This window comes from Saimiri boliviensis, chromosome 1 (genome assembly GCF_048565385.1).
Source record: "Saimiri boliviensis isolate mSaiBol1 chromosome 1, mSaiBol1.pri, whole genome shotgun sequence".
NCBI classification, from domain to species: Eukaryota; Metazoa; Chordata; class Mammalia; order Primates; family Cebidae; genus Saimiri; species Saimiri boliviensis.
In genome coordinates, this window is record NC_133449.1 from 1,632,309 (window position 1) to 1,651,777 (window position 19,469).

General features: G+C 50.5%; 1 protein-coding gene across 16 annotated transcripts in view; it reads right to left on the reverse strand.

Moving 5' to 3' along the window:
* MYT1L (myelin transcription factor 1 like) overlaps positions 1 to 19,469 on the reverse strand; it is a 548,393-nt gene that overhangs the window by 48,860 nt on the left and 480,064 nt on the right. For all 16 annotated transcript variants that reach the window (XM_039461349.2, XM_039461322.2, XM_074393446.1 and 13 more), the window contains one exon: positions 10,185 to 10,247. In XM_039461349.2, the coding sequence (XP_039317283.1) occupies positions 10,185 to 10,247 (63 nt within the window). The remainder of the gene's footprint in view (positions 1 to 10,184; positions 10,248 to 19,469) is intronic.

Here is a 19,469-nt window from a genome sequence, read left to right on the forward strand (position 1 = left end):
TGCACACACATACATACCACACACAAGACTATACAAAATAAATGGGAATTTTGGAAAAGAAATGAAGAACCCGAAATTGGGAAATCTCCTGCAGTGCCACTGGGTCCTGTGGAAGTGACAGCCCTGGTGCCGGCCACGGGTGGGTCCAGGTGGGAGGCCACTGTTCTCCCTGCCTTTCCTGAGCTCGGGGGTAGTTTTTCTGGTCAGTTCTGATTCTTGGAAACATGCGGATTCCCAGGAGGAAGAGCTCACTCCCCTAGAGGGAGGCTCCGTCTGGCCTCCCGCTTCAGGTGGGGGCAGCACCCGAGCACAGGCAGGTGTCCGAGGGTTTGGGTTTGGGTCTGGGCAGGAAAGGGGTTGTCAGGCCCCACAGTGCCTTTACTCCCAGCCCCTCCGCTGCCCCACCTCCTGGTGCCCTCAGGGAGTCTCTCTGCTCCTTCCCCATCTCTTTCACAGGAAGAGGAAAGAGGAAGAAACCAGAGGTGAGGCCAGGGTGCCTGAGCTCGCCGCCTGCAGGGGCCTTTCTTCTCTCTGCCCCAGGTAGCCCCCTGAGGCCATTTATCCGGCGCCCCGCCGCACTTCAGGAAGGGGCACCTCTTTCACTGGTGGTCAGTGAGAGGAGCACAGTCTGTGGCGGCCCTCCAACGGTCTGAGGGACAGTGAACTGGCCCTCTGTGTAAAAAGTCTGGGGACGCCTGCTCTGCCCTCTTACAGGAGGGAATCTGGGAGGAGGGGCCCACCTGTGCTTTCCTGACCTTTCCCTGCTCCGCCCCAGCCTCCTCTGCGCCTGCCCCAGCCTCTGGCTCCCGACCGTCCTGTAGGTCACTGGGGCTCTGTGGCCAGTGTGGGGTGACTTCAGGGCCACTCCTGCACCCCGCTGACCGCTGCACAACTGCTTGGATGTCCCATAATTAGACTCATTGCCCACATCACCAACCCAAAGCCCCCGGCCAGCAGACTGAGTGTGTCCTCGCCCTTGTGCTGGGTTTTGCTTCCCGAAGTTTCCATGGATGATGTCACACCCAAGGCCTCTCCTTGTGTGTCTGTCCGTCCACCTTCTCTTCCAGGCGCTGCTAGAACAGGCCGGTCCGGGCTGGGATCGCCTCCAGGCCAGCTCTTTAGCGTCACCCAGGGCTCTTCATTTCCTCGGTGGGTGGCCCAGTTTCCTCCACATGGCTCCTTGGCTCCTCGAGGCCTGGCCCCGCTGCCACGCAGGCCCCTCTCCGGCCACAGCCCCTCTGTCCTCGCTGGGCTCTCCCTGCAAGCCTTGCTGACATCCTCTAGGCTGACCGATGTCCCTGCCTTGTCTGTGGCTCGCTCCCAGCTGCATGGCCTCTGCCTGCCTCTGCATCCTGCAAGAGGCCTGGGCCTGGCTGTCCTCACAGCGTGGCCGCTGCAGGGCTCACACAGTTCTCTCCTCTACAGGCTCCTCTGAGACGGGGTTCCTGGGAGTATAAACCACGTGAGTGTTCATCTGCGGTACCCCAGTTCCTAGCCCAACGCCTTGCACAGAGCAGGTGAATCAACACATGAATGAAGGAAAGAGGAACCAAGGGGACGATTATGGTATACTACCCAGAGAGAAATACTACCGCGTCCTGCCCAGGGAGAATTACGGTATTCTACCCAAGGAGAATTACAGTGTCCTACCCAGAGACAATTACGGTGTCCTACCCAGGGAGAATTATCATGTCCTACCCAGGGAGAATTACTATAACGTCCTACCCATGAAGAATTACTACAATGTCTGTACCCAGGGAGAATTACGGTATCCTACCCAGGGAGAATTACGGTATCCTACCCAGGGAGAATTACGGTATCCTACCCAGGGAGAATTACGGTATTCTACCCAGGGAGAATTACGGTATCCTACCCAGGGAGAATTACGGTATTCTACCCAGGGAGAATTACGGTATTCTACCCAGGGAGAATTACGGTATCCTACCCAGGGAGAATTACGGTATTCTACCCAGGGAGAATTACTATAATGTCCCACCCAGGGAGAATTATGATGTCCTTCCCAGGGATAATTATGGTGTCCTATCCAGGATCCCATCTCCCAAGATACAGGACTGATGTAGGGGAAGCCAAGCCCCTGACCCCACCACAGAGGCCAGACTCCCTCAGGCCCTGCTCCCTGCCCTGTCCCTGAGTCACTCCCCATGGACTTACGAGCCAGGGACAGCTCTGGGCGACCATGGAGGCCTGGGCTGAGAGCAGAACTAAACCAAACAGAAAAAATCTGCAACAACAACAAGATTTGGCTCTGACAATGCGATACCCTCCAGGAAGCCTTGGCCTTGACTCTGGGGCTGGTCTAGACTCCTTAAATGCCTGCTCTGGGGATCAGGAGCACTTATCTGAAAGCCATGTCTGTTAGTAAGAGGAGGCCCTGTGAGAGGAGGCCCTGTGGTCTCTTCCAGGGTGCTGGCCAGGCACCTGTGAGAAGCCTGCACATGGAGGGGCGTGGTCTTTACGAGCCCCAACACACTCGGTGAGCAGCTCAGCGCCTGCACCCCGCGGGGTCCTGTCTTCCACCTGCCATAGCCCAGGGCCTCCCTCCCATCCCCAGGACAGCAGGGCCTAGATTCCCGGAGTCCAGGGCCCCCCGAGGCACCCTGTTCTCACGGCAGCGTCTTAATGCGTGGCTGGGACCTTTATGCTGCTTACTTCTCGCTACTTTTCAGGCTTGATGAAAACAAGGGAACATTTCCCTACCCACCAACTAAGCACTAGAACTCTAGGAGCAGTGGAATTAGGACTTCCTCAGTATTTAAAACTCCCCTTTTCAGCTTACAATATAGAATGGAAAGCCAGTACTTGCTGCATCCCCCAGAGTGGAGATTCTCTACAGAATGACTATTTGGAGAAGGATCTGAATGGCCACTTCTCCCGGAGGTAGCCGAGGGAGAGAAGAAAGAGGCGATGCCATATGGGCTCAGTGTCTAGGCCTTGGTTTCCTTGTCTGTATTTTGGGGCAGAAATGCCTGCGTCATCGGCTGCGAAAACTGAAAGTGATAACGAGCTCTGTACAATGCTTGGCACAGGGAAGGAGCTCTGTGATCTTAGAGCCCGACTTTCACCTTTGTCTGTACTGGGATCCCTGCTGTAGAGCCCAAATTTGAACCTAACAAAACGTCACCCACCCTTGTCTTCTCCTTTTAATGTTTAGAAACACAGAGATTCATCTGCAGGCTCTTCCGGAGCCCTGGAGGGAAGGGAGCGGTGCCTCCTTTCCTGGGTGTCGGAGCTATGGCTCCATGCTCTGCTCAGGGCTCACATCGGATTTCATTTCTTAGGATAGGATTTGGATTCATCTTCCTTTTTTTTTTTTTTTGGAGACAGAGTCTCTTGCTCTGTGGCCCAGGCAGGAGTGCAGTGCCCCGATCTTGGCTCCCTGAAACCTCTGCCTCCCAGGTTCAAACAATTCTCCCGCGCCAGCCTCCTGAGTAGCTGGGACTACAGACTTGCACGACCATGCCTGGATAGTTTTTGTACTTGTAGTAGAGAGGAGGTTTTGTCATGCTGGCCAGGCTGGTCTCAAACTCCTGGCCTCACGCAATCTGCCTGCCTCAGACTTCCACAGCGCTGGGATTACAGGCGTGAGCTGCCACTGCACCCGGCCACCATCTTCCATTTTTAAAAGTGTCATTTTCTCTTCGTAAATAAGTTGGAACAGCTCGTCTGCTGGTGACTGAAAGCTGCCTTTCTCCTCTCACCCTTCCTCTTTGGCTCACCTGGATATATCCTAAGAATCCCAGTGTTGATGTGTTTGGACAGAATGTAAAACCCACCTCTCCTGGTGGGCTTCTTTATGCGGATGATGATGTGGATGGGGCCCTGGGTGCATCCCAGCCCCTCCCTTTTTAGTGCCTGACTTCTTCCCCAGGGCCTCACCCCCTTCAGCCTGCTGGTCACTGCCCCGTCACTGTTCTCATCACCTGCAGCAGCTCTTCTCCCAGCTGTCCCAATCACCTCCCAAGTGCGCTTTTGGTACTGCTCTTTAGGCTAAAAATCAAGCCTGCACTTGGGTAATTACCCATGTTTCAGCAAATAAAGTTAACCCCCTTATAATGAATTCAACAGGCCTCCTAAAACAAGTTTCATTTGTAGCTACTCCCACAGGCTTAGACCCGCAGCTGAACTATGTACCAAGCTCAACTACTCACTGCCAAATGTGCGTTGATGTTGGTGTTGTTATAACGTGTTCTTTAATGCTGTTCCTTTGCTTAGAATATCCTTCTCCACACAGCCTCCTGGAGACCCTCACTGTCCATCGCCCTGTGGCTCAGCTCCATACAACCCCCTGGAGACCCTCACCATCCGTCACCCTGTGACTCAGCATCGCCTCCTCTCTCCTCTGCTCCGACCCACCCACTTGGTCAGAATTAAGACATGACTTATTCATTATCTTTAGGTTAAGTACATGCACATTTGAAAAGTATCTTTCAGGTCGGATTCCTACCCTAGTGACTTCACCCATCCTCCTGGGTCCTGTCTCCATTCCCCTTGAACGTGCAGGAATGCATTAGAGTGTGCCAGGATGGTTAGCTTTTATGTCTTAGCCTCAGGGACAGATTATGCACTCAAAAAGACATTTACTAATTTACTAGGTTTCTGGAATTTCACACTGACATTGGGGATTATGTTTAAATGATTAGCAATTTCCTAGATAGAAACAGTTTTCCACGATTCACGGGGGCCTCATCGTATGTCTACATCTTTATCTGGAACTTTATAAATGTTGGAAATGCTATAGACACTTCAGAGCCCCATGTTCTCTGGGGTAAGCGCATGGACAGCTCCAGCAAGCAAGAGCAAATGACAGGTGAGCACAGGATTAGGGGAAACTGGAGGATTTGGGATCGCAGGAGACCTGTGGTCAAGGGCAGTACCTCAGGGTCTCCAGGTCACAGTGGTGCTAGGGTGGATGTTGGGGCTGGAGCCCAGGGGAGAGCGTAGACGGCACTGACCTCTGCGAAGCAGCTCTATGGCCCCTGGGAGGGCGCATCCTGTGCCTTCCTGGCCCTCTGACTGTACAGCTTTTACCCCGCTGTGAGAGCAGATCTGATGGCCTGGACTGGCACTGCCTTACGAGGCTCCCGGGGCTCCCTGGTGAGGAGCCGCCTCTCTGGATTTTGGCGGTGAGACATGGGACCCTCCAGGGCCGACTTGCTCCTGACCCTTCTGCATGACGTCAAGCCTGCCTCCGTCTGCCTCAGGACCTGGTGACGCCTCATTTCACAGCAGATGAGGCCTTTGGGACCCCTGTTTAGCGTCCCCACGGCACAGGGGGCAGCGTAGGTAGACACCGTCCGGCCGTTTGTCTGCACTCCTGGAGGCTTTGATTTTGCAACATTATTATTATTATTATTATTATTATTATTATTTATACCTAGTAATGGGATTGCTGGGTCAAATGGAATTTCTTTCTAGGTCCTTGAGGAATCGCCACACTGTCTTCCACAATGGCTGAACTAATTTACACTCCTACCAACAGTGTAAAAGTGTTCCTATTTCTCCACATCCTCTCCAGCATCTGTTGTCTCCAGATTTTTAATGATCGCCATTCTAACTGGTGTGAGATGGTATCTCAATGTGTTTTTGATTTGCATTTCTCTAATGACCAGTGATGATGAGCATTTTTTCATATGTTTATTGGCCTCCCGTATGTCTTCTTTTGTAAAGTGTCTGTTCGTATCCTTTGCCCACTTTTGATTTTGCACATGATTGTAGAACAGCACAGTGCAAGTGCTCCGGGTGAGTGCGGGCGCTGACGGACAGGCACTGATGGACAGGCACTGATGGACAGGCACTGATGGACGGGCACTGATGGACGGGCGCTGATGGATGGGCACTGACGGGACAGGCGCTGATGGGACAGGCATTGACGGGATGGGCGCTGATGGACGGGCAGCTGAGCATCTCCGTGCCCGCGCGTCTTTACCTGCAGTCAGGGTTCCAATCATCACAGCTGGTGGTGAGATTATACATGTGAAATGCTTGCTGTAATTTCTGGCACATAGCAGGTGCCCAGTGAATGTTCTTTCGTGATTAGAGGCCGTTCTGGAGCCATAGGGGGCACAGAGTGTTAGTGGGGATCGGATTCCTGGAGCATCGTCATTTGTGGAAAATGTGGGCTTGGCTCCTGCACCAGAACAACTTTAGGGCTCTTGGAGCCCTTGCTCCTTGTCAGATCCCATGGGAAGGCATGTGGGTCGGCTGGGCAGAGAGAACGGGGAGCAGCCCTCGGCAAGCCTGCCTGGCAGGACCCTGCTGCGGAGCTATGGGGGAAGGAGAGGGCCTGGGAGGGCTGGAGAACAGAGTAAAGGTGCTTGGAAAACAGGACTTTGAGGATATACTCAAGAAACACTTCTGTTTGTTGAAGACACGAGTGCAAAGAGGGGCCCCGGACGACTGTGAACGAGGTGGATGCCTTTGTAGGTACGTGGTCTGTTCACTGACGATGGAGAGTTGGCAAAGCGGTGGATGGAGGATCGTTTGATAGAACATCCCAACCAAGGGACATCTGTTGAAATGGACCTAGGGATGTCTCAGACACCATGTGGAGGCCCGGAAACACCACCGTCAAGAGGCAGGTGCAGCCCCCGCCTTCTCCAGGCGGCTCAGGCACATGCTTCCTCCAGGGCATCCTAGGCACGTGGGCTGCCAGTAGCTGGGACTCGGAGCCAGACGATGTGGGCTCAGCGCAGCTCTGCTGCTTCACCTCCTGGCCCCTCAGTTTCCTCAAACCCAAAAGTGAACGAAGCTGCGAATGCTCAGCGCAGCTGTGGACAGTGGAGAACAGCTCTTTGCCTGATTCCCAGAACGGGCCCAGGAGAAGGCCGGGGCTCGGCCTCGCTTTTCAGAAGGGCGCTGGCGACACGGTGACTGCAGACAGAGTTGGAGTGTGTGCGTTTGTCCTGGAGCAGGAGGGAGAATTCCAGACACCACAGGTGTGCGAGGCAGATCCGTGCCCCGAGCACGTTCAGGATCATTGTTTTGTGACTTCAGCGCTCATGACAGACCCCAGCATGGGGGGAGGATGCCTTGAACCCACACAACTACCTTGAACTGTGGCACAAGTGAGGGAAGAATGCCAGGGAATCACTGTCTGAGTGACGTTTTCTCCAGAGCTGCATATACGTAACCTTATGTTTCTGTTCCTGGGAAACCGGAGATTAAAATGAAAAGAAGTCCCTCCCACTCGGATTTCTGGCCACCAAGCGCCGACAGTCCTGGACGAGCTTCCCTGTTTGCTGGCTGGCATCCGTCGTCAGCAGCCCATTGACACAGAACCACGCTGGCCTCACGGTGGCCTCCATCATTCCTTCGCGGTGACTTCACGTAAGAAGCGTTAGCTGAAGGCGGCGCTTCTGCTTGGCACGTCTGTGTCAGATGTTCCGATGTCTATGCTGGGGAGGCTGTTACTAGAACCAGTCACCTCACAAGGTGCTGTACCTTCGATCCACTGGAACCCCGAGAGGGCTCCTTCTCCTTCTCAGATTCACCCAATACAAAAGCACATCTGCTTTTCATCTCTGTGGACTGACCTGGGATCATTCACTCCAGGAATAGCTGGCAGCTCACATTCGAGCTTAGATTAGATTTTCATCATGGGTCTGTGCTATATTAATACTTAACAGACGTAAAATGAATAAAATGTTTAAACCACATTATGACTAAATTTACATGAGGCCAACGCCCCACCAAAAAAATCAGTAGAAAAACGGAGATTTGGACACAAAATGACCAGGAAGTGTTCTTCCAGAGCTGCTGACGTGATGCCATACTGGAAGCTCTGGCCACGTGAGGGGACCGTGGCGTTGCTTTTCTAAGATGGAATACAGTCTAGCTTGGAATGTGCTTGTCTATGTATATCGAATTGGAGTTTTAATTCATTTTTATTTACTCTAAACCAGTGATCTAACTCTGGCAGTCCTGTGGAAGGCACGACTCACTCTCGTTCTGCCGAGTGTAGAGGCTGTTTCTGTGCTGCCCAGGGGGGCACATCGATGTAATGAGCCCTCTGCTGCCCTGGCCTGTGGCCGTGGTGTCCCAAGGGGAACTCAGCAGTGACTGTGGGCATCTTTGGTACTCAGGGAAGGGTGGATGCTACTGGCATCTGGTGGGTGAGGTCCAGGGATGCCGCATGGGTCCCGTAGTGCAGAGGATGGTCCCCACGGCAAACGGCCATCTGCCCCCACAGCCGGCACTACAGAGGCTGAGGAATCCGGGTCGGGGGCGTAAGGCGTTTGCACTGAGTCTGGGGAAACCTCCCACGAGTTGCATGCTCCATGTTTCCTCAGTGGCATCCACAGTTTACGCTTTTCATAGACACATGCTGTTTAAACACAGCTCCCAAACGGCTGGCATGTGAGCACAGGAGCAAGTCACTCTCGGTGAGATTTTCATGACAAAACAATCGGCCCTTGAGTTCTGCTTCTAATCCAAACACCAGCCAGTCAGGTGAGGTCCCCCACTCTGACCACAGGGAACTGGTCACTCAGGGACAGACAGGGGGTTTCACACAGCTACTCTGCAGACAGCCTTGTCCTGGGGGGGCGGGGGCCATTGTCAACGGCTGACACTCTCTTTAACTCTCCGAGCTTCCCTTCCCTCCCTCCCTGCTCCCCTCTGTCTCTTTCCACCTCCCCCCTCCCCCTCCCCTCCCCCTCCCCCTCCCCTCCCCCTCCCCCTCCCCTCCCCCTCCCCTCCCCCTCCCCCTCCCCCCTCCTCTTCCCCCCTCCCCTCCCCCCTCCCCCTTTTCTTTCCTTCCTTCCTTCTTTTTCCTCTTTCTTTTTTCTTGCAAGCAGTATGTTAAAAGCAGGAGGCCCCACCTGCTGCTGGACTGCCTACTTTATCATCTAAAACTTAGAGAGACGGAAGGCAGCGGCCGCCTGACAGCTTAGTTTATTTATTTGACAGACGCAGGACTGTGTCCCATACCGGGAGACTTCCTTTACATCGGTCTTTCAGAAATATTCTTGTCCTTACCTTGGCATTTGCTGCTGGTACACCTAAACGTGACTTAAACATGTATTGTGTGTAGCAGATTCACCTTTGTGTGGACAATATATTCACAAGGGCTTTTTTCTTCACCAAAACTTTAGTTGAGCTCCTCTGAGTCCTTCACTAGAACGCGCCTGACCCTGGCTTCCCTCTGTCCTTGTAGGATCCAGCAGGAGCAAGAATCCTTCTAAGTCCGTTTAAGAAAAATTCCCATCTTCAGTGTCTGAGTCCTTGGATATCCTACCACCCTGGCCGGCCGTCAGCAGTGACCCCATCAAGTCCATTCGGCCAGAAATCCCTTCTCCTTGATGCTTCTCGTGGGGACTTTTCTATCCACTGACCCCAACCTTGGTACAGCTCCTCGGTTGTAAATTCCCACCTGGCCTCACTAGGGTTGGAGTTGAATCCAGTCTCCCCACGGCCGAACTCGCTGCGGGGTCCCTGCAACCCTTGCCACACCCACACCCCCGAGAACAGTCCTCATGTACCACCTTTAACAACTGGCAAACTTGTTCTCTAATAGTTCTCCCATTTCTTTTAATTCTCAGCTAAACAGTGCCTGTCCTAAATCCACGTCCATTCAGTATTTACTGAACGTCAGGTAGGATAGAAAGGTTGTCATCTCACATGACCAAATCTCTGTATTATGTTTTAGACACACCCCTCTCCTTGGGAGTGACAGTGCCTAGACTTTGTAACATAAGCACTTCCGCAGCTCTGAACTCTACTGACGCCTGCTGAGGATAACCGTACATGTGAGGCCTGCTTAGAATGCCTGCAGCTCTGGGGGCCAATCTTCATATTTAAGAGGCCAACTCTCATGGTATTAGACGGCTGCTCTCAGGGATCCTATAGCAGATACTATTCTCTTTCCTTTCCTCTTCCAATTTAGAAAGAAGCACTGCTGGGTGACAAGGACTGTTTCCCAGTGGGGCCCCATGCACGGCACGTGAGATATCCTGAGAGGAGCCGGTGGCCCTGGAAATGGAGGGGTTGCTTTCTCAGTGAAGCTCCAGTGCAGACGCCACTGTGTTCTGGCACTAAGAGTCTTTAGATCCTGAATTTTGCCCATGGTATCAAACTGTGCAAGCCTTGGTACCTGAAGTGAGCGCTAGTCCTGTCGTTTCAGTGAGAAAGAGCATTTTGGAGACAAAAGCAGCATCTCCACTCACCTCCGATGAGAAGCGTAATTGCCGGTGATATGTCCGGAGCCGTCACAGCCAGGCGTGGGGCACCTGCCATCAAAAATGCAAACTGTGTTAACATGGAAAGAAAGAAAATTCCCTGAACAAGTAACTTTTTTTAATCCCCAAAGCAGACTAACTACTTGAAAGAGGCTGAGCGGAGCGGGAAGCTCCCCGGTGGAGCCGGAAGGGCCGCGGCCACACGCACACCTTCCAGAGCCCTGGGAGCTGGCTGCTCAGCGCCCCACAGTCTCCGGAGCAGACGCTGCGCTTTGGTCCCTGGGCTGCTCGCTCTAGAATCCGTATTCCCCCCAAACAGCCCGCCTTTTCTCCCCGTGTTCTCAGGGCCGGCCACCACAGGGCCTGTTACTACACCAGCGCACACACGAAGCCAGGCTCACCCATGAAGAGGCGTGCACCGAGGTCTGAGGAATGGTCTTAGTCTGAACGCAGACCCCAGCACTACAAAGGTGCCCCTTATATGGACTGGCTGGGGCTGCGACCAGCCTGAGTGACCCCAGGGAGCAGTGAGGGCAGCAGCCCGCGTCTGGGCCAGCAGTCTCAGATGGCTGCTGTGCTCTCAGGCGGCTCTGATACACCTGGAAATAGCTGCTACTCTTGACTGACATGAGAAGAACACAGGTCAGTTTAGATGCACCAGGTCAGCCCGCGGAGAAGCCCTGGGCAGCTCGTGGGCACACACGCTCAGCTGCGGAAGCCCATCCAGGTGACCCCATCCTGTTTCTCATTTAGGTCTTGACATTTCCCTAATCAGACAATTTTTTATAAAAAGAGCTTTATAATTATATTGCCCTCCATATAACTTCTTCACTAGGCTGTCTCAAGAACAAGACAGCACTGCAAGCACATTTTCACTTGGAGCTGTTTCAGTTGCATTTGCACCCACCGTGAATGTAAAAATTAAGAAAAAAATCCTCACTTCTGTTACATTTGTATCTCTCCAAAAATGACAAGGATAAAGCAACTTAGTGCACAATATTATTCCTAGTAGGAAGAATCAGCGCACAGTCCATGCCACATCCCGCCTCAGCGAGCACCTGAATTCTTGTCGAGATCAGGAATTGCAATTTAAAAACATTTACTGCGTGTCTCCTGCTCCTAGATTTCAATTTGCTTTCCACTCAGAAAGCCACTGTGGATATTGGGGGCGGAGACCAGGACAGCAAAGCATTTGCTTACAGGCGGGCTTTCTCGAGATCAGAGGAGAGTGTCGGGAATTAGAGTGGAAATACATGAAGCTGGCCTGATTTTAAGTATATCAATGTCATATTTCGACAATTCAATGTGTAAACGGTTTTCAGTACTCTCCTTTAGTCCTAAGAAAGGGAACGGAAGTCTAGATCTCAGGGTATTGAAATTGATGTTTTCCATATTATGTTAGAGGAGAAGTCGAATTTATGACCTGCTCCGGGGGAGAGTGAGAAGGTGCAGAGTGAAGAAGACTGGAGGGTTCTTCGGGGTGCTCCTTCCACCGCCCTTTAGCCTAAGGCGAATTGGGGTCTTTAAAAGAGGAATCTGAGGCAGAACAGTGATGAGGGACTTCTGACAGTCTCTGAATATCATGAGCAACAACTCCAAATCCAACTGTTAGACCTGATTTTTGTTAAAGTGACAGCTGTTTACACACATTTAAAGTTTGATCATAAGACTATTCAGTCAGTTGCTAAGTAAATACCGTCCAAAAAAATAAATTAAGGACTGAACCTAACTAGCTGATTTTTCAAATGACACCTTACGTGGTTAAACTCCAAACCCGTACACTCACATATGGAAGCACATTTGAAAGCAACAAAAATCATTCTATCCAGGAGAAGCTAATCTTGGTACAAGTATCTGTATTAAAAATGTATCATGAAACAAGTTTTTCCTACCAGCCACTAATATATACTTCTTAGCATTACTTTTTGATTGAGAAAAAGATTCTTAAAATTTCTAAATCAAGTACATAGTGAACATTTATTTAAAATGTACTCATTTTAATATGGCTAAACATTTTTGAGATGTTCTTTTTTGTTGGGACAGAAGGAAGTTGATTCTTCCACTCAAATTTAGAGTGAGGTATTGTAGCCAAATAACTGAGTGAAAATCGTATTTTCACTACTTATAAATTTTTTGTGGTAGTTTTTACGTGTTTAAATGTCATTTATTAATGTATAATCCACTGTTTGATAAGAAAACAGGTGTTTTAACCAGTGCCTGTGATAACTTAATGTCCTGCCAAATACTTTTATGGCTTGGTTTATATGTCCTTCTTGCTATAGAAGAATGTGCCTTTAAAAAAAAACTAATTAATAACACTTTCTCACTTGTATCTTGAAAAGCTGAAGAACACTGGATTAACAATATTTTGGGAGAGCAGAATAAAATAACTGATGACTCTTGCTGTGTTTCCAGGGTGGGATGGATGAAGAACCACTTTCAAAACAGGTTTCAGTAGAAACACAACTCACAACTGCTAGTTTTGGGGGTGGGGAGACCTTGTGTGGGTTTCGTTTTGTTTAATTTATTGATTAGTCTTTAAAGTAGGGCTTTTTTTTTTTTTGAGATTACTGGACCATGATTAAGTGGGTACTGTGAAGAGATTAATGATACATATGGAGGGTTCCACGAAAGGTCACTAAATAAACGTTACTCAGGTGCAGACTGCAAGCACAAACGCATCTGCGCTCCGAGACTAATCGCGAATGGCGGGTGTGGTGCTGCAGTCTACACCAACCGAATTAGAGGAGGGCTATGCTCTTAATTTTAAAATAAAACCAGTTTCAGTTAAAAAGAAAGTTTTAAAAAGTGTCCATTTTCATCATGGAAATAAAACGATATTGATTTTGCTCATTTTTAGAGCTTTCACTGTATTGAAAAAGAAAAAAGAAATCACAGGAAAGAGGCCTCTGTCTCTCAAAAGGTTTGTTTTCATTTCCAGGCTTTCGTGGTGGGCAGGTGGGGTGAACATCCCGGGTGCCGCCTGCTGGCCACATGAAGGCATGTGCGGAACGCGTTGGACTGGCAGGTTCACCGTCCTCCTGGGCCCGATGCCCTCTCCTCCTGCCCTCCTGCCTGCACAGGCTCCCGTGAGCCCAGAGTCCAGGCTGCCCTCAGCCTCCTCAATTCCCATCACCAGCGTCCAGAGCACATGCTGGAAACACCGGCTGTGTCTCCCTGAAGGAACCAGCCCTGGTTTTCTGGGTAGTAATTCAGCCTTTCCATCTTTAGGTGGTGCTTCTAGACCACACGAGGCAGCCCAGAATGGTTTTTCAACGACTCCTCCTTCTAACTGCTCTTGGCATCCATTATTATGTGACTGAACATACAGAGTTCCTAGCTTTAAGAGATCTCAACATTCAAAACATACAACGTTCCGAAGTGGATGGATGGGGAAGTGGCTGCTCATCTAACCCAAGAGTCGGCTCCAGGGTCCTCGACAATGGGAGTGGTGTGAAATCCATTTGCAAACATGCCATGTGCATGCGCCACGCAGGAGCCTGCCTTTTCCACGAAGGGAAGTGCTGTGGGACCAGCAGCGTCTCCCGCGGACAGAATCGGACGGCAGCTCGTGCTGCACAGCCCGGGTTTGGAAACCGCAGAAGAGGTTGACTGGGTTTCCATGGAAACGGCCTCTCAGCTCCCTTTCAGGGAGGCTCCCGCTCTCAGCGCGGTGCCGGGAGCGGAGTGGGGTCGGACAGAATGCCAGTCACCTCGCGCCCTGCCTGCCTCCCTGACAGCTACCACCACCAATAGCAACGCCGCTCTTCTGAGCTCCTCTGGACGGCTAAGGGTGTAAAGCTGCATTCAATAAAATGCTTGGTGATATATATATATATATATATATATATATATATATATATATATATATACCCTTTTCTATTCCAAAGATACTATTGGTAAAAACAACCAGAGAAAGAAAACGATGAACAAATAATCTCAAAACCCACACGAGCCATCCCATGGATATTTTCAAGACAAAAATATTCCTGATTTTGCTTCATCTCTGTTTGCCTGAGATTAAGAATTTAAAAGGGGAAAAAAAAAAAGAATTTAAGAGAAAATAACTTTTGGTTGTGCATATTGCTATCTGGTTGAAAAATCTGTCTTGTATAGACATTTAAGAATGGTGATGGCCACATCATAATAAGATATTTTAAACAGTATTTACATTAGAGCTGACACGCACAAGTCAGGCAAATTCTAAAAACAAAACCAAACAAAAACACCCAAGCCACCACAAGAAAACAAAGAGTAAAAGAGACACTCCTAAGCACGTGAAAGTCTGACTTTCAGGCAGAAGCTCTTCTCAGGTAGAAGCAGCTGCTCCTGCTGATCTGAGGCATCCGAGGGCCCGGACCTGACCCCTGTGCCCTTTGTGTTCCTGGCCTTGTCTTTTCTATTCACCGCCACAGAAACCACCTCCGTGGGCCCATGTAAGAAGCGGCCCTGACCACATGTCCATGGGTTGTAAGATGTGTCCCCTAACATAAAAGAAGAGCTCCATATCTAGGCGTTAAAATACATCATCACAGAACATCATGGCGTTTTCCACTGGCGCACATCACACAGCTGGGATGCCCACCAACCGGCTTTTCAGATGGCCTCTGATGTGTCCTTCCCAGGACATAAACCCATCGCTGTGCTGATCCCTTCCCATTTACAAAGCCACAGCCTAAGGCAGGTGGTGTACAGGAAACAGCGCTGTCTACCTACCGAGGCTGCACTGTGCCCAGTGATTCATAGGAATGTCCTGAAGGTGCTCCCTCTAGAGTCTATCATCCCATCCTCTCTCTTTCAAAAGGAAATCGTATGAAAATTAAATAAATCTTGCAGTTCTATTCAGTAAGGCATTTAAAGCCGGACATGCTCTTCAGGGTAGGGCTGCCTCTAGTTAAAGGAAGGCTCACAGTAAAGCTCATTTTACTGCCTATCGGGGTCTGGCATCGAGGACCTCGCTTTACATCAATGTTATTAGAAAACCAGGCAGAGGCTCCTGGAGATGGAGGCCAGGACAGAGTCCACACCACAGACACTCACTGTCCACGGGTCAGGACAAGCTGCCACGTGCTTTTGCTGGACATGTGTTGAACGCCCAGAGTCAGGGAGGACAACCTCCCAGCATCACCTGCAGAGCAAGTGCCCTCGGAGGCTGAGAGCCCAGAGCCCTGGGAGGCAGGGTCTGGGAATTCTCCCAGCCCAACTCAGCATCGCACAGGGGCAGGTCTGCAGGGGAGACCCAGCCGGTCCCCCACCGTCCATCTCCCAAGTCAGTCTAAAGCGAGGACTATCCGGAAGAGACACACATCTCTCATCTTGATGGAGTTAATGACTTACTTTTTTATTTAAAAAAAAAAAACAAAAAAAAAACAGTCTTGTAAATTAAGGCCGAAAGGACTACCAGCATGTCTCAGCTGTGTCTGGATTAATGATCTCTGAGGCTGCCCTCATTTAATTGAGTCAGTCCTCAAAGGCTGCCCTGATTTTGAGCTCAGCAGCTAAAATTGAACAGCAGAAAACCATTGAACTTTTGGGATAATAATGTAAATGTCAGATAGATCGACTTTGAGTTCTTTTCAGAATTTCTCAGAGAGCCCCTTTCACAGCATCTTTTTCATTCCTTGGTTTCATGGGGGCTTAATTAGTAAAATACGAAATATGAAAACTAGATTTTTCTTTCTTCATCCCCCTAATTAAAGGAAAATAACAACAAATAAAAAATTAGGCCTTACCTATAGTAGAAAAACATATTTGTAAACTTGTTTTTTGCCTAAACAGATCTTGTCCTAAAAATATGTATTGATCTGAAGCATCAGAAACATGGTAAAAAAAATTTATGTATACATACATTTGACAGTCTAACTCTGTTGTGCAGGCTGGAGTACAGTGGCGTGATCTTGGCTCACTGCCACCTCCTCCTCCTGGGTTCAAGTGATTCTCCTGCCTCAGCCTCCTGAGCAGCTGGGATCACAGGCATGGGCCACCACGCCCAACTAATCTTTTGTATTGTAGAGATAGGGGCTTTGCCATATGGGCCAGGCTGGTCTGGAACGCCTGCCCTCAAGTTCTCCGCCCATCTTGGATGCCTAAAGTGCTGGGATTACAAGTGGGAGCCACCGTGCCCAGCCTAAATATTTTAATTTTGATTCTTCTTGTCATATAAGTGGGAAACAATAAACAAATGTAGAGAAAGGCAAAATAAAAATATTTCAAATGGAAAGAAAAGGCTCAATACTTATTCTTAGGCTGCACTGCTGCAACTTTCTTTCCAAACAGAAAGAGACCAGGCTACTTATGGGCAAGCAGCTGGTGATTGCTCCTCTGTATCCAACTGCTCCACATCCTCAGACTCAGCCAACGGAAGATCAAAATTATTCAGAGAAGAATGACAAAAACAATAATAAAAATAATACAAATTTTAAAAATACACTATAACAACTCCATAAACATCATTTACTTTGAATTAAAAATTATATGTAATCCAGAGAAAGTTAAAATACATGAGAGGATTATGCAGGCTGTATGTGAAGACTCCTGCTCATATCAAGGATTTGGTATCCTTAGTGGGTCCTGGGACCAATCCCCTGGGGATGCTGGCAAACAACAGTCCTATATCACCTCTGGCCAGTTTCTTAAAGAGATTACCTAAAACTCAAGGGAAGGCAACTCCTGTAAATCACTTTTCAATCTGTAAGACACTCACTGATTTTGCGCTTTCTCCCACGCTAATACAGCGGTGCAGGAGCCTGCATGGGGCTTCGATATTTTCCAAGCCACCCTCTGGGGTGCAGTCTCTGCTGCCTCCCCCACAGGCACCTCAGCCTCCCTGCTCTGCACCCTCTCCAAAGTCCCTTTCCTTCATTTCCCAAGGCTTCTCATTAAAGGGTGAGGCAGGCGTTCCTGCTACGTAGAAATACCAGCTAATACAAGAGTGCTGTGCACACACCCTGACACCCTGGGGTAGGCGACCTTCCCACTAAGCTTCCGTCACTCTGGGTCTCCCGGGAGGCTTTGTCCCGAAGATTCTTAGAGGGTCTCCCATTCTGCTTGGTTTCCTGAAATTCAGGTGAGGGGTTTTTACAACGTGGTGTCTAGGATATTGCAGGGTTAGGAAAACCTACACATTTCAAAATGTGAAGTAGACTTGTCTATATTAGCGGCATTTAGGTGGAAAGCTTGCTTTCTGATTATGTCACCTGTAAACACGAAACACCTTTTTCTCTTTTGGTTCCCAGCACTTTTCTTTTTAAATCACACTCAAAAATAACAACAACAAATAAATGGAAAGGAATTTTAAAAGCACCCTTATCCTACTTTTTAAAAAATTTCTTTTTGCTTATTCAGATAAGATTTTGGAACGGGCTAGCCCCAGGTCGCTGAGAACGTGCAAGGATCATCGTGCAAGTGAGACTCAGAAGCTTGTGGCTGAGAGTGCCCAAGAACCGTGAGCTCATGGCAGGCAAAATAGCAATTTGGAGGGTGAAGAAGCATTACCGCTTCCATGATGCCCAGTACCTGTGCTAACCAGAACATACCCCTACTCTAGAGTTCATCTGGATGACATGCAGATGGTACCAGCATCAGCAGGAATACTGGCCAGTGGATTTACACCGTGACTTACGGCTCCAGGGCCTGCATTAGCACCGGGTCAGCCTCTCACCTGCGCCAGTCCCATCCAGCCGCCCTGCCCCCGGCCCTGGTGCCCCGATGTCCTGGAGGACACTCGCATGCCACCCCAGCGTTGGGGACGGTGCACTGGATGAGAGGGGCTGTGGGAAGGCAGACCCGGGCAGCACTGCTGATGGTCTGGTCCCGCTCCCGGCTCCCGGGCTTGTGTTCTGGGGACTCTGCGCTGCGGTTGGGCTGTTCAGGGAGCACCCAGGGCCACCACGGCAGCTTCGCCGCCCATGCTGCATGCACTGTGTGTGTTTCCCGACCATGCAGCCTAGGAAGCTCCGCTTGTCCCTTAGTGTTGATCGTGCTGCCCCTGTTGCCAACACTGTGAACTGCGGCAGGGCCTCCAGGCGCCCAGGCACGTCCCGCGATCGGCTCCTGTCCAGTGCGGCGAACGTACCTAGCACATCCTGATGTCCCATTCACTTAACGGGGTGTGTCCATGGGAACTGCTGCCAGAGCACATGCACGTCCAGCAGCAGTGGAGCGGCTCAGCAAGAGGCTGGGGCAGCCGGAGCCGGTATTGGGGTTGGACTCGGAGGACCCATGCAAGAAAAAAATACGAAAGGTGACTGGTGCAGCTGACGCAAGGCCACAGAAACACCACCCCAGCCTCTCGCCCTCCGTGGAAGCGCGAGCTTCATCCAGGGCCTGATGCATTCAACCACGCGCTCAGGGTGCAGGCGGGGGCCCCGGTTCCACATGCAAAGGGACCTCGCTCAGGGCTGGGACGCTGGGGCCTGGGGTCGCAAGAGAGGTACTCACCTTGAGTCGGCTACATTGAGCTCTAAGGCAGCTAATACCGTTTATATGTAGTACAAACATGTTTTAAAATACATTATAGGCAGGTTGCTGCAGGGAACTCCTTTCTGGCGGTGGGATCCGGATTGAGATGTGTAAGGCTGAGGATCTCTCCCTGACTCTCAGCACAGCCATTATTAGAGGGTCTGGAGGTGCCTCACAAATGGTCCTTTGTCCTTCTCATTCTCAGAAGCAAGGACTGTTTGTCCCTTAGGGTAAGAAACCCCACGTGGAATGAGGAGTCACTTATCCTGGAGGGGTAATGGTTGGGGGCTGGGAGGGGTTCTTTGCAAGGCCTGCTGCCTCGATGACACCAATTTTCCAACACCAAGAACCCATTGGATCGCCTGGGAGACAGAGACGGATGGTCGACCCCCACCACGGCGACCACGCTCAGCACCACCGCGGCTCCCCGCAGACACACACACGCGCACACAGGCTCACCCCGGCCCCAGAGGGCACAGAGGGAAGCAGCAACAGTGGCCAACAACCCCACGCAGATCAGGCATTGTTTTTCAAATCTGAGGCCACTGAGGCCCTGAAGAACTGAGAGACCCATTCTGTGGGGTCAGAGACAGACTTGGGTGTGGGCCTGGAGGGTCCTGAGCGCAGCCACTTCTCCACTGCTGGCCCTTACAGGGGACGGTCACTGCCTACCTCCCTGCGGGAGGGTTTAGACTCCTTTTCAGTTACTTGAGGAGGTTCAGAGAATTTAAAAGCAGCTCAGTTTCCAGAAGCTGGTAGACTTCAGCTGCCTTAGGAAAGGCAGGTCTTCCAGGACTGAAGACGGGGAGACTT